The sequence below is a fragment of the Rhinolophus sinicus genome, chromosome 1 (assembly GCF_057876585.1).
Source record: "Rhinolophus sinicus isolate RSI-liver-muscle chromosome 1, RSI-T2T, whole genome shotgun sequence".
Classification (NCBI taxonomy): domain Eukaryota; kingdom Metazoa; phylum Chordata; class Mammalia; order Chiroptera; family Rhinolophidae; genus Rhinolophus; species Rhinolophus sinicus.
This window is the reverse complement of record NC_142501.1, coordinates 27,673,368-27,687,754: the sequence shown is the minus strand read 5'-3', so window position 1 is coordinate 27,687,754 and position 14,387 is coordinate 27,673,368. Positions and strand designations below refer to the sequence as shown.

The 14,387-nt window shown below is 38.7% G+C and overlaps 1 protein-coding gene across 1 annotated transcript; it reads right to left on the bottom strand.

The window, feature by feature from the left end:
* Positions 1-5,032: 5,032 nt before the first annotated feature.
* TMEM52B (transmembrane protein 52B) lies at positions 5,033-12,138 on the bottom strand. Its single transcript, XM_019713462.3, has 5 exons — positions 11,536-12,138; positions 9,773-9,816; positions 8,104-8,142; positions 7,387-7,553; positions 5,033-6,427 (listed from the first exon to the last, which is right to left on the bottom strand). The coding sequence occupies exons 1-5, from the start codon at positions 11,788-11,790 to the stop codon at positions 6,183-6,185; spliced, it is 750 nt and encodes a 249-aa protein (XP_019569021.1). The 5' UTR covers positions 11,791-12,138; the 3' UTR covers positions 5,033-6,182.
* Positions 12,139-14,387: the final 2,249 nt, after the last annotated feature.

Sequence of the window (14,387 nt, the reverse complement as noted above, 5' to 3'; positions counted from 1 at the left end):
AATATGCACACAATGCTTTCAGAGCACATTGTAAAGACACAGAAGGACCCAGGCAAATGGGGTAGAAAAAAAGGATTCCTGGAGAAGGCGATGCCTGAACTAAGCTCCAAATGATTTACAGGAATTAGGCAAAAAAAAAGAAAAAAAAAGGAGAAAATGTTTTTGCAGGAAGATCCTTTGACGATATCCAATGACCATAAATAAGGGCAATATAGGCAAAGCAGTGATTTAAGTAATTTAGTATGCCTGGAACATAGACTACAAAATATGAAATGGCTATATATGAGGCTAGAGAAATAAGCCCCTTTTTTAATGATGACGTTTTGATGATATACGATCAGAGGCTTACAGTAGCCACTGTATTAATTTCATAAAGTCCAAATTTGCAGTCTAAATGCACCAGTCCAAGATAAGAAAGATAAAGAAGATGTCAGTCAGAAACTCATGATATATAGCTAGGGATAGAGATAAATCTAAAGACAGAGTTGGAGGGAGTACTAATGGCATTTAAGTCCCTAGTTTCAGGTAGTCCCTGTGCTATTTGGTAACATATTACTTGTATTTATATCCTCAATGCTTTGGATACAAAGTGAAGACTCAAAAAGTGCATAGTATGTCTGTGGGGACAGAGCCAGGAGTGCAGTTTCCAGGCTCTCACCCTCATGTGGAAAGGTGCTCACTCGGGTAGTAAATGGCCATCAACTGTGATTGGATGGCCATCAGCTGTAACCAGTAAGCCATTGGCCACTAATATAACTGCTGTGGCTAGGCTAACAGAAAATGGGGGCTAGCAAGAAGATTGTGACTGAACTAGCAAGAGCAGATTGCAGTTAGCACAGCAGAGTGTGGATTACGGATTGCAGAGAGGTGGATTGCAGTTAGCAAGTGAGGTTGGCTGGCAGAAACAAGTGGACGGCGGGTTGCGGATCATGTGGCTCCTGCTTCCTGTGTCTCCAACCCAGCCACCAGTGGGACTATAGCGGTATGACTCTCCTATCTATGGCTCCGTGGGTGTTCCTTTTTGGCCTCACCATATCCTACGTTCTTATTTGGGGAGCGGGAGCCTAGACCCCGCATGACACCGTGCATGACAATGTCATAGTCAAGAAAGTAAAGGGTAGACTACTGATTTAAGATGGTGGATTGAAAAAGATATATTTTTCTTTGTTGTCTCCTGAAAATCCACTAAATCAACTGTGTCATAGGTTCAATTATGTCCCCTGAAGAAATGTTTAAGTCACAACTCCCAGTATCTATAAATGTGACTTTACAAATAGGGTCTTTGCAGATAATCAAAAGATGAGGTCATTAGGGTAGGCCTTAATCCAGTATAATTGGTGGCCTTCTAAAAAGGAGAGCATTTCGACAAAGAGAAAGACATGCAAAAAGGAAAGAGGATATAATATGCATGCTTTATGTATAGTATGTGTATATGCATTAACCCCCGTGATCTGCACATAATAATATAATGTACATGTACTCAATTTATCATTTTACAACTTAAGAATTTGAAGCATAGAATGATTAAGTGACTATACCATGACTGGACAAGGAGTAAGGAAAAAGCCCAAAAGCCTGGTTTCAGCCTCTTATTCAATAATAGTCTTTTTGCCACGACCCATTATACTCATCTAATTAAAATTATGATATAACTATGTTTAGAAGATGGGAGGCACAAGATATGTTCAGATGTGTCATGGTAGCAAAGGTAGGGATCGTGGTAACGAAAAGGGGTAAATTTTGTTTCTTCTATAATGGCAAGTTGATAGATGATGCATCAAACTGAACATAAAAATCAAGAGTAGCAATATATGCAGAGTATTTGTTGAAATGTAGATTTTACAAAGTCAGCTGAAAAAGTAGGGAGTATGCGTACATGTACGTGTGTAGTGGGAAGGTGCTATTTTTCTTCACAATCCTTATAGAGCTCTTTGACTTTTTAATCTTCATAAATGCATACCTTTAACTCAAATAATAAAATTAAATTTAAAAATAAGAGCAAAAGGTTTTTCCATTTGGTGGTTCAAGCTTGAGGAAGTTGAGTGTAAAACCACCTCAGACATTCAGATCCCTGCAAGTTATATCACTTCCTGCAATTCAGCCTCCAAAGCTGACAAAAGGGAACACATAGTTTGGAGAATTAAATGGTGCTCTGTAGGGATTCAAATGGCTATGTTTACTTGCTATTTATTTGGCTTTTGATGAACTTTTGTCCCCTTTGAATTGACTGTGTATTCATCCGCTTTGGTATTTACTGAGTGTGGATTTACAACCCTTTTTGAGAAAGGGAGCGAGTAGTACTCAACTTTCCCACCTATAGTAATTAGTATTAACATCATATGGGACAGCAGGTTCTATCTAGTGCAAGAGGGGCGTATAAGAGAGAGCCTGTGTAGGCAAGTTTGATATACAAACTGGTATTCAAGAAACATCTAGAGACTTGGAACACTGATATCATTTGTCAAACAAGGATAGTAATAGCCAAAGAGCAATTTAAACAGTTAAAGAATGACTATCATGAAGCTGAAATAAAGAGGTGTAAATTGAGCCTGCCTTATTTCATAGCTTTGCCTATAACTAAGCATTTATGAAAGAAATTGAAAAAGTACATGTGTTCTCTGTGGAATAGTTCAGTAGCCACAATGGTCTCACTCTTCTACATTTCACTTCTCGTTTTCATCCTCTAGAGACAGCCAAAGCATCATACAAGTTACATGATCTCTTTCCCTTTTCAAAAACTTATGATGGCTTTCATAGAATGTAGGATTAAAGATCAAACTGCTTAAGCTCCCATGTAATACCTTCCATAAAAAGATGCCAACCTATCTTTCCAGATTCATTCTTTTTATATCACTCTTGAAATTTTTTAACATTCTCCATGACTCACATTCTCATTATTTCTATCTTTGTGCATAGACAGAAAATGCTCTTATACTGTGTATTTGATGTTTACAATTCTATCATAAATCAGGGTTCAACTGAAACACTACCACTTCCATGACACCTTTTCCAAACTCAAAGTTAGAAGGAATTCTGAAGTGGGAAACAGTGTAAATCTGGCTTAACCAAGGTGAAGGTGCCAGCAGGAGAACACTGACCAACATCACAACATGTAAAATATTTTCCACAGTTTAACTCTCAGTGTATCTTAGACAATCCATAAATCACTGAAATTGTTTTCTCAGTCAGTCTGCTCAAGGGCAGACTTCCCATCATGGCCTCTTTATTGCTTTCCAGCCAATCTGCTTACCCAAGGAAAAGAAAACACAATTCACTATTCCCAGACTTTGCAATTTTTCTCTTTTGTCTCTTAAATTGGTTACATAAATCTCATTTTTGCTTTATTTCCATATACCCATGTACAAGTAAACTCTTAATGTGTTAATCAGACCCTCTAATAAAGGTCTTCTAGGCCACATCTATAAGGCCAACGCAAGTGTCCAAACCACAGACAAAACCAGTCATCACAGCCCAATTTTCTTTCAGACCCATCTTCCCTCAGGAAGGAAAGCCTGTATTGTCCTGTGTAAACTAATATATACTGGTCTTTCAGGTCTCTCAGAGATTAGGAGCTTTGTGTTGTCAGAGTTATTTCCTGCTATGTTGATATGGACACTTCCTTTCAGATATCGTTATCAGACTAGACACAGCCCAAATTGTTTGCAGGAGTTTCGGTTTTGGCAAGTAAAAAGTGATGTAAAAGGTGGCTTTTTGCCCAGTGTAATCACCCGCAGGCTACCCAAAGAAAGCTGTCCAGGATGGGTCGGGCAGCTTCGTGGCCAAGTTGCAGGTCTATACACAAGGTGTCATTTGGGCTAAGAAAGAGGTGGCAGAGAATCACTACTGCTTAAAATTAGAGAAAAGACCTAGAGAACAATGGGGTAGACATCCCATTTCCCAACCATTTTGTCATTTATTTTTCAATTTGAGCACAGCTGAGAGTTCTGCTGAAAAAAAGAAGTAATTATCATCCATTTCATCACTACCCCCCATGTTTATTTTCAGGCTCGCATCACTTTTAACTAGGATTTTTACAGTGTGCTCCTAGGTAGAATAAAGACCTGCCTTCTTCATGCTTCAGCTAAGACTTCCGATTTACATCAGAGTATCTTTCTAAAATGTTGATCACATTATGGCACTGTCCTACTAAAAACACATTAAGTAGCTCCAGATTGTCTTCAAGTTCAGTGTCTGAATTATTACAAGGCTGAAGAATGTGACAGTTATTTTTTTTTCTTTAGCTCTCCCATTTTACTATACCCTTTTTCCATTTTACAATATATAATTCAGATTGCATATAGAAGGAAGTGACGCCAAATGGATGCTAATAGCTTGTGACAAAATGGGAGGGCAACAAGAGTAAAGTCTTCCCGGGGCTGAGGTGAGGGGCAAAAGGACAGGGAGAGGTGGGGCAGAGAGATCTCTTTAGAATAAAACAGGATTTCTTCTAAGATCTTTTTATACCTTTCGACATTTTAACTTAAGACCCTGGTATCTTGAAGGAGTAATGAGCCAAGAATATTTTATGGAATGTGTGATAATGAAGTGATTCATTTGGCAGTGGCAAAACAAGGCCACCTCAGGTGCTATTAACAATCCATGCATTTCAACAATTTCCAGAGGCCATTTGATAAATGACTCAGAACAGATGCAGATCACCCGCAGGTTATATTCAGAACATTTTCCCTGTGGCTGGGCTGAGTGAGAATGCCTCAAAGAATGGATTTAACAAGGTGCTGCACTACTCAGCCATTCCTGGCCTCTGTCATGTCTCCCTGAGTACGGGAGCTAATTCCCTAATAAGTGAGTTTTCTCAAATGTTCCTTACCTCTACACAGAAAATATTAGGAGGAATCACATATCTTTAGTTGTTTACATCAATTAACAAATATTATTGATGAAGTAAAGCTATCTACTTCGAGTGTGACTTAGCAGTAATGTGGCAAAAGGACAAATCAGAACAATAGCAGGCAGGTGAAAATTAGATGTCCATACCAAGAATAACAAATACATGTGCATAATACTATACAAATCTTGTCATATATACTTAGTTTATTTTAGCTTCACAACAATCTTGTGAGGTGTTATTATCGCCTATCTTACAGATGAGAAAACTGTGCTTGGAAGATTTCAGTGACTTATCTAAGGACACTACTGAGTCGTCTTTCCCCAAATATTCTTTACTGCCTCAATTTTCCAATAGCAGTACATTTTGGAGGTAGTGTGTTAGGTGGACAGTTTAGCGTCACACAGCTGGATGGTGCCTTGGGAAAGGGTTTCATTGCAGGCTTAGTTCACTTAATGCGGCAGGAACTGGAGAGATGTGAGGATAGGCTCAAACAGGAGAATGCATTTTCCATCGTGAGTCCACTAGGTGGCAGTAAAGCCCACCACTAGAGACTAGTGTTTGTCACTGCAGACAGTTGATTTTAAGGGGTCAAAGCAGGAAGGAGGAAAAAAGCAAAGCAACGCTCTTCTTTCAGTCACAAAAGTGTGTGTGTGTGTGTGTGTGTGTGTGTGTGTGTGTGTGTGTGTGTTCATAGGGCAGAGGAACTGAAAAACGAATAGAACTCTATGCAGTTTCTCACACGACTGGTGGATAGAACGGGAGTGAAAGAAAGCCCTTGATATTTTGTGCTTCAATACTGTACTGTGTACTCTCCTAGCCCACACCTGCAATCCCACCCCTGGATGCTGGATGTCCAGTTAGGTATTATATGATATCCAAGATTATCATTGTCATTCAGTATAAAAGTGGGTGTTCTCTCAAGAGGAAGCGTGAATTTGGTGAATTATATTTATGGCTGTCTTTCTCCTCAAGTGTATTATTATCTATTAGCTGGCAGAGAAGAGCAACTTGTAGTATCATATGCGTAAAGGAACTCAAGAGCTGAAGGAATTGGAAGAGACCTTTGATGTTTTCCTGGTTCAGTAGTAATCAGCATTGCTAGAAGTTAGTTGCAAATTTTGGCTATTGGATAAAGATGAGAGTTCTCAATTAGAGCATTCCATATCAGAAAATACATGAGGCTGGAAATAAAGAGTTGGAACCTATCTTTTCCACCAAATTATGTTTAGATGTCATCCTAAATCTTCTGAAAGTTAAAAAAAAATTGCTCCATTTGTCTATCTTTACCAATTCTGGGGACACCCTCACCCCACTTATAAAACTAGAGTTCCCATCAATTTGAAGAGTGTTCTACTTGAGGAACCTCTTTCTCCATTGGAGGCAGCTGCTTTTCTTCTGGCACCGGGGGCAGATCAGGTGCTTTCTGCCCACATCTTGCAACCGTGAAGCGACTCATGTGAAGAGCTTCCTCATACCCGGGGAGGGTGTCCAAAGACGAGGGCAGCTGGCCCAGGGAACTGTGAGAGTGAGCCACCGCCAGGATTCTCCGAGCCGCAGGGCCAAATACTGACTGCAGGGCTGGTGAGGGAAAAAGGAACTGAGCTAAAGTAAATGTGACATCCTCAGAAATCAGACTTACAACACACTTAATTTCCTTTTACTTTTAACAAGTGTCCAAACACATTGTCAACTCTCTGCCACAAATGTTATGAAAATCCTGTGAAGCTTGTTTAGAAACCAACTTCACTTTCTGCCAGAATATTCTGTCTTCTCTGGTATCTTAAAATAATCTAAATTGTGTTCCCATCTTATAACCCTCTTTCCCCCTTTATAGATTTAGAACCCTTTACACTAACCCACTGACAACTTAGAAATATTTATTTCTGCCTTATTCATCTTTTCTCAAAAATGATAGTGAGAACAGGGAGGCAGGAAAGATGAAAAACAACACACTATATTGTTCTCTTCGCAAAATAAATACCACAGTGTTTTACCACCTGCTGTTCTGCCTGGTATTTACTCTCCGATTTTAGGAAAGAATATAAAGAAAACAGAAAAAAATAAAGTGTCTTATGACTGACGATGAAGGATATGTTGGGGTTAATATTTAGTGTATCAAGACTTGGAGATTAAAGAACTGAAAGTACCCAAGACAAATTTCTCTAAAGATATAAAAGAGTATAGATAGAAAATGGCAATTTTTACAAAACGCAAAACATTTTTGAAAAAGGGATTTGCTCAGAGTTTAAAATAATTTTATCAAAATAACTATTTGTGAACTGGATAATTCTCCCTACAAATCATTTCCAGTATTGTCTCGAACATTTCATTTCTTTCTTCACTCTTCAATTTCTTCAAAAATGTTACCAATATTTGAAAATACAGCATTTGCGAAAGCCCTCTCAGGCTTCTGGAAATTAAAACTACCCTGAGTTCCAGAATCTTTAATATTATTCAATCAATGTTTTTATACCATTGTACCATCCTGTTTGTTTAAACCTTGGTTCACCTCCCATGTATAATGTCAGTGTACTCACAAGTGATTGTGCTTTGGAGAGTGCTGTCATGATCAAAAGCTATGACTGTCACTTCATATGGTGGCCGGTCCTCGTCTTCCCCATTTTGCTGGCGACTCAGACAGCAGCGGAAACACACAGAAGTCAAGCCACATAGTAGAAGCAAAGCGCCAATCACCACCAGCAACCTGCAAGGAGCCCCAGGGGCAGTGAGAGCTCTGTGATCTACTTTGTTTCCCAACTTTGGCATAATCAGTCTTCAATGTCTGCATTTTGATTCTTATGTGAATATTTTATAGAATAATTATAAGACTTTAATTTCAAGGCTTTCACTTCACATATATACTTCCTTATTTTGTCAGCAAGACTAGTCTGTTTATTAGAACAATTGGTAAGAGATTTAATGTGGTTTGGAGAGGCTGCTTTTAACTTTACTGAAGTAATCTCCTCTATGTGGATATTTCTATAACTGATCCTGAGAAAGTACATAATAACCTGTTCATGTTGGTCGAGGAGATGGTATTGAAATAGGAAATCCTGGCATATTGTCACAGAGAGTAGTGATGAAGTAAATAAACTTTACTCCATGAGATACTAGGTAAGTAGGTTTGCTGTTTCATACATTTTTTCCCCTGCCGACAAATATTTAAAAACTAAAATTACTAAAAAAATAAATAAGACCTGAGAAAAATGAAGTCCCTATTAAATATCTTTCTGGGTTTTAAAGCTGAAACTTACCATATATACCAGAGATGTACCCAATCTGTGGTCAGGCAACTATGAAGAAAGAATAAAAAATTTTGCAATAAAAATATAGTCAATACTTCTTATGATTCCAGAATCAGAATGAGTTACAATAATATGATACATTGTTATAATAAAAGCATCACAGTTTATAACTTCAATATTACCAACTGAATCTATTGTGAAAAGGGATGCCTTAATTAGTGTTTTATACTATAGATGGCATTACGTAAATCATTTTGTAAATTATAAGACAGACTAAGGTAATGATCATGAAATAGTGTTAATAGAAAATATAACCATGACCATTATAAACAGTTATGATGAAAATTACCAACAAAGACCTTCTAATGCAAATTTACAGAGTGAGTTTGAAAATGGGTGTGAAAGTTAAGGTTTGTATGTATTTGAGGTTGATAAAATTTAAACATAAAGAAAATTTTAGTTATAAGCATGAAAGCAATACAATGAAGTTTGTAATTTCTGTTTTGCAAGTTGTTGCAAAAAGGGCCACCATGAAATCATAAAAACTCTCACCATAAAAAGGGCCCTAAATTTTCACATCCAGAATTAAAACTGATATACGTATCTGCTGAGGCCAAACAAAAAGGAGGAAAAAATGTAAAAACCAACTTTATCATAATGAAAGCTAACTACGTATTCTGAATTAACTAGGGCAATTTTCTTCTTAGGGATAAAAAAATACGGATTACATGGAAGAAGGAGTATGGGATAAGCTCAGGAGTGGAAAGGAGAGGGAAAGGAGAATATTTGTTTATCTTTGAAGATCAGTAAACTTAATAATACTTTCTGATCTGTTGATATATTCAAATTCACTTCTATATCCTTTCTTTGTTTGAACAGTTGTAGAATATACAGTTTGCTTCTAGTTCTACCACATTATGATCCTGTTTCTATTAAAAATGACTCTTCCTATGGAGGTAGGTGTCTAAAACCTGAGAGTGTGTAACAAGTAACCAAGGCCATCACCATTTCTCCTGGGTGTAACATATTCGGCTTTTGGGAAACCCTTCTCATGGCTAAATATGTGTTTTCCTTCAGCCTGAGCAAGTCTTTTTATTCACACTGTCCCTGCTTTTTTTTTTTTTTTTTTTTTTACTAGTTTACCTCCAAGTGGAATGAAACATAAGACCTAATTGTGACAGGTTTAGGTTAAGAGATAATTACCTCAAAGTGATAGCTAAATGATGTCTGCAATATATATCATCATGTCCTAAAAAATAGAAAATGCTTTTCAGATTTGAAGTAGTGATGCACTTTGGAAATCACCCAAATATATCTGCTTATGACTAAGATATTTACTGAATTCAGTCTGTCTTGATGAGTCACTGAGAAGCACGGATAAGAAAGTCTACTGCAAATCTCTATGATTGCATAAATTGAGATTCAGTCAGCTCTTTTGTTAGGAAGATTGGCTTTGGAAAAAATGCTGTCAGTGGTGTTATTTTGAGTGCTTAGGATGACACAAATGCTTGTCTTTGTTTCTGGATAATCCATCTGTGAGATAAGTGGGTTGAGTTGATGCCCATTTAAGTAGAAATAAAGGAAGTCACAGATATCTGATGACCTCTTGACCCTGTTTTGTGTATTGTTGTTTTTGTCTGTCTCTCCTTCCTCCCCATTTGTAGTCTCAGATACTTACTGCGCAGGACTGACACAGTTCTCCTCACATCTTGCCCAAGGAAGCTGTAGGAAGGGAAAGAGTCTCAGACAGGGAAATTGTCTCATCTGCTGCGCTCAGCAGCCTATCTGTTATCCCTCATGACTGTGCTCAGATCAATTAGTAAGAGCAGGGTAGATGTAAGGACAAGGTCATAAGGTTAGCCATGTTTAGGGCTGTGTTTTCATTTCTCCCATGCTTATTTATTACTACATTTGAAGTGGGGGAACTTGGCACAACAACTATCTAATCTGGTCTCTCTCTCTCTCTCTCTCTCTCTCTCTCCCCCCCTACCTTCTTTCCTTCCTTTTTTTTTTTTTTTTTTTTTTTTTGTGATGAGTGGGCATCACTGTTTTGTGAATGAGAAGTAACATTTGTATCATTTTCTTTGTCCTTGAAATTACCTGATCTGTCCCTCAGGATATTGTTATTGTCTTCCTAATTCTTTCCCGGTGCAAGCTGAATTCTACCCCACTGTTCTTTTTCATTCCCTCAGCACATCAATAACTCACCAAACAAGAAGAGCAGTGAGCGGACTTATTTATCAAACAGCTACTATATGCCAGTCACACTGTTAAGAACTTTGAATATTTCATAACATTTTATCAAAATAATGATATAGGTGGGTATATTTAACTTTATTTTGAATGGTTAAGGAACTGGGGGTTAAGGTGTAGGGTTTTAAGGAGCATGACCAACTGCACACATTTATGGATTTGGCCATAATTCAAAGCAAACTCAGTTATAGATGTGTGTTGACTGAGTTAATACAACCAGGGACAAATCTGCTCTAACAACCCTTTGACATTCCTGTCAAGTCTCTTCAAATAAACCTTCTAGTAAATAAACCTTCCACTCCTTCTACCTTGCATTATAGTTGACTTTCTCCTTCAAAAACCTCTCTAGGTTAACTAAAAGCTAGAAACACTTAAAGTACTTAGTAGATAAAATGCCTCTTTCAGGACTGTTGCAAAAAGAGAAGAAAAGAGAAAAGAAGGGACAGGAAGGTCACGGAAAAGAAGAGGAAATAAGAAGAGAATACAAGAAATGCATTTTTCAGACATTAATTTAACTGTACATAAGAAGTGAAACAGACAGCCCACACCCTGCTAGGAGCTGAGCAGGAACCTGATACTAGCCAGTTTCTTCATTTGCTCTCCTTCTTAGTAGATTTCATAGCTGTGTAAACTTCCCCTTGACAGTTGGCCAGAATCCCTCAGTCCAGTGACCCCTTTCCCAGCTAATGAGTTACGCAGGGCTTCTGATTTTTAATGGGGAGAAAGAAAAGATCCAAAGTATTTTTAAAGAATTTTCCCTCTTTTGACTTACTTCTGATCTGGAGGTACCTATAAACTTCAAGAATAGTATTAAAGCTGATACGGGAAACTCTCTTTAGGGGAATTACATAGCTAGTTTTGATCATTTACTTGGGAATTTGAAGGATGGGTGATAAGCCGCTAAAAGATAGAAATACACATAAGTGGCTCTTCTAAATTGCCATAGCCACTCTACTTGTATCTATGAATGCCCTAATTTCTGTCCCTCTTTTCACTGAAGTTGTCATTCATCAGTCCTGCACTATGTAACCACATAATACTAAGGAAACATTCTAGTTATTCATTTCCCACTACCCTCTTGGTTCTGTAGAAATCTTTCCCCCCGATTCATTTCTGTCCAGATTCTTCTAAGAGTTGATTTATTTGAGAAACAAACAAAAGCTTTATTCTTGTGTTTTTGCAACTCACCTGCATGAAACACACCAGGGCAGAAGCCATCACTGCAGGGGCTCGTATTCCCATTGGATTGAACTCCTGCTTCTCCAGGACCACACACTGGGGTCTGTTACCTCCTTTCCATGCTCTGTGCCATGTCTGATTTCTTGACCTAGAGGACTGAAGGAGAGAAACTTTTCTGAGCAATAAATTCATTTTCCTTTTCTCTCTTTCTCTCTTCTTATTCCCCTGGGCTTTATTTTCTGTGGTCTTTCCCTTCCCTTTCATCCTGGCTTCTTTCTCTCTATTCCTATTTCTGGTTTTAGGGTCTCCACATTTGCTTCCCTTTGTCTTCTTTTCTTCCCTTCTACTGTTAATCTTTTTTATATGTCTTTAACTTTCTCCCACTGCCCCCAAAAGGAAGACATTCAAGGAGGACACATCAGTCCTCTGAATTAGATTATTTTTCTAGGCAGTGGTGAGAAACTTGACTTTGAAGAGGATCAAAGGCAGATTGCTGGTGACCAAATAAGTTCTCTTCTCCATCAGAAATATTCTTGGTCCTTCACCGCAGCACTCCAGGGTGACTGTTGAAGGTTGAAAGTCACCCTGCCAATTTCCATTCACTCCCCCTCCATGTGATTAGCCCTCCTTGCTCTTTGAAACCCTCCCCTTCACTATGTTGATAATCAACTCTCCTGGTTCTGGGTCATTAATTTCTAACCATTGCAGTGGGAATGAGAAGTTGCCAAATGAACTGGAAAGCCATCCCATCTTTGGAGAAAGCATATATGAAAAATGAGAATTTCTGGGTCCTGTCCATGAAATTCTCCTTCACCCTGACTTAAATTCCCATTGAAACAGATAAGTCAGACAGATATATGTTTTTTAAACTGGGTTCCCAGACCTCTCTCTCTCTCTCTCTTTCTCTCTCTCTCTCATTCTCTCTCTCAAATAAAATCTAAGGTAAGAGTGAAAATAAGCGCAAATGGAAAGAATGTAGGATATTTATAAAGAAACATATCCACAGGAATGAATGCTCTATAAATGATTTATACTTAAGTTAGTAATCTTTTACTTACTAGAAAGTATTTAAAAATTTACTAAATATTTTATAAGAAAATTAGGCATTAGTTTATAGAGATATATCTATCTCATAAGAATCTAATAAAACTACTTTTCAAATCCTTTCTAACTCTAAAAATCTAATTTTACTGAGTGATTATTGAGGGGGAACTGTTGGGTGAGATTGATTCTAAGAGTGCTCACACAGCATGACAGTATTACATGAGAATGGAGAATAAAAACTTATTTTTTTTCCATAGCTAAAAAAGTCAAATAGTGAGAGAAAAGCCTAGCATGACACAGATGATTTAAAACCAGTCAGTTCCAAAACTAAATGAGCATTGCTTTATTTTTTTAAATGTAAGGAAGATGGAGTTAGGATGAACAGTATTTTCCAAATTTCAGCAGAAAGCGTGGTGAGGAGTTAGGTATTTTGTAGGACAAGGAGAGCAGAACTCTAATCCGGGCCCTCTATTGAGTTGTTATGTAGTCTCTTCAGTTCTTAATTTTCCCATTCATAAAATAGGAGTGCAATGTCCATTTGACCTGCCCTAGATGGTGTTTCACAGAGAAAATACAATCAGAGACACAAAGGCATTTGATTCGAATATTTCTGTTTAGAGTGCCATGTATCTGAAAAGCATCATCAAACTTTCACTTCTCTTTCTCTTGTCAGAGAGATAGAAGATTATGACTAAGAAACCGGCTAGGTTTCTCTGAGATTAAATACTTGCTTTGTGACTTACTAGCTGTTTTATATTGGGCAAGTTATTACATCTCTCTCGGTTCGGTTTCGTTCTATATAAAATGGTGTCGTGCGGGGTGTCATGCAGGAGACCCTGCTCGCTGCGCCATTTGTCGAGCGGGGCAGCCTGCGGGGTCTCTGGTCCCGCTCCCCACATAAGAACGCAGGATGTGGCTAGGCCAAAAAGGAACACCCACGGAGCCATAGGTAGGGGAGTCTGTGGAGACAGAGCCCCAGAAAGCAGTTTCCAGGCTCTCGGCCTCACATAGAAAGGTGCTGGCTCAGGTAGTAAATGGCCATCAACTGTGATTACATGGCAATCAGCTGTAACCAGTGAGCCATTGGCCACTAATATAACTGCTGTGGCTACGCTAGCAGAAAATGGAGGCTAGCAAGAAGATGGTGGATGGGCCTGCAAGTGGCAGCGCAGTGAGGGTTGCGAACAGTGTGGCTCCTGCTTCCTCTGTCTCCAACCCAGCCGCCAGCAAGAATATAATAGTACGACTCCCCTACCTATGGCTCTGTGGGTGTTCCTTTTTGGCCTCACCATGTCCTGCGTTCTTATGTGGGGAGCAGGAGCAGAGATCCCGCATGACACCCCGCAGGCCGCCCTGCATGACAAATGGCGCAGCGAGCAGGGTGCCCCACATAACAGAGTCATACCACTATACTCTCGCTGGCGGCTGGGTTGGAGAAACAGGAAACAGGAGCCACACAATTCTCAACCTTCACTGTGCCGCTTGCAGGCTCAGCCACCATCTTTTTGTTAGCCCCCATTTTTCTGCTAGCATAGCCACAGTAGTTATATTACTGGCCAACGGCTCAATGGTTACAGCTGACAGCCAACTAGCCACAGTTGACGGGTATCTACTACCTGAGCCAACACCTTTCCACGTGAGGCCGAGAGCCTGGAAACTGCTCTCTGGGGCTCTGTCTCCACAAATGGGTAATAATATAATAATTTTTCTTCATATACTTATAGAGACTAAATAAGTTAATGTGTGTGAAATGCATATAATTGTCTTGATACAACAAGCATTTTATAAGTGTTAACTAAGATGATCTTGATTTCCAC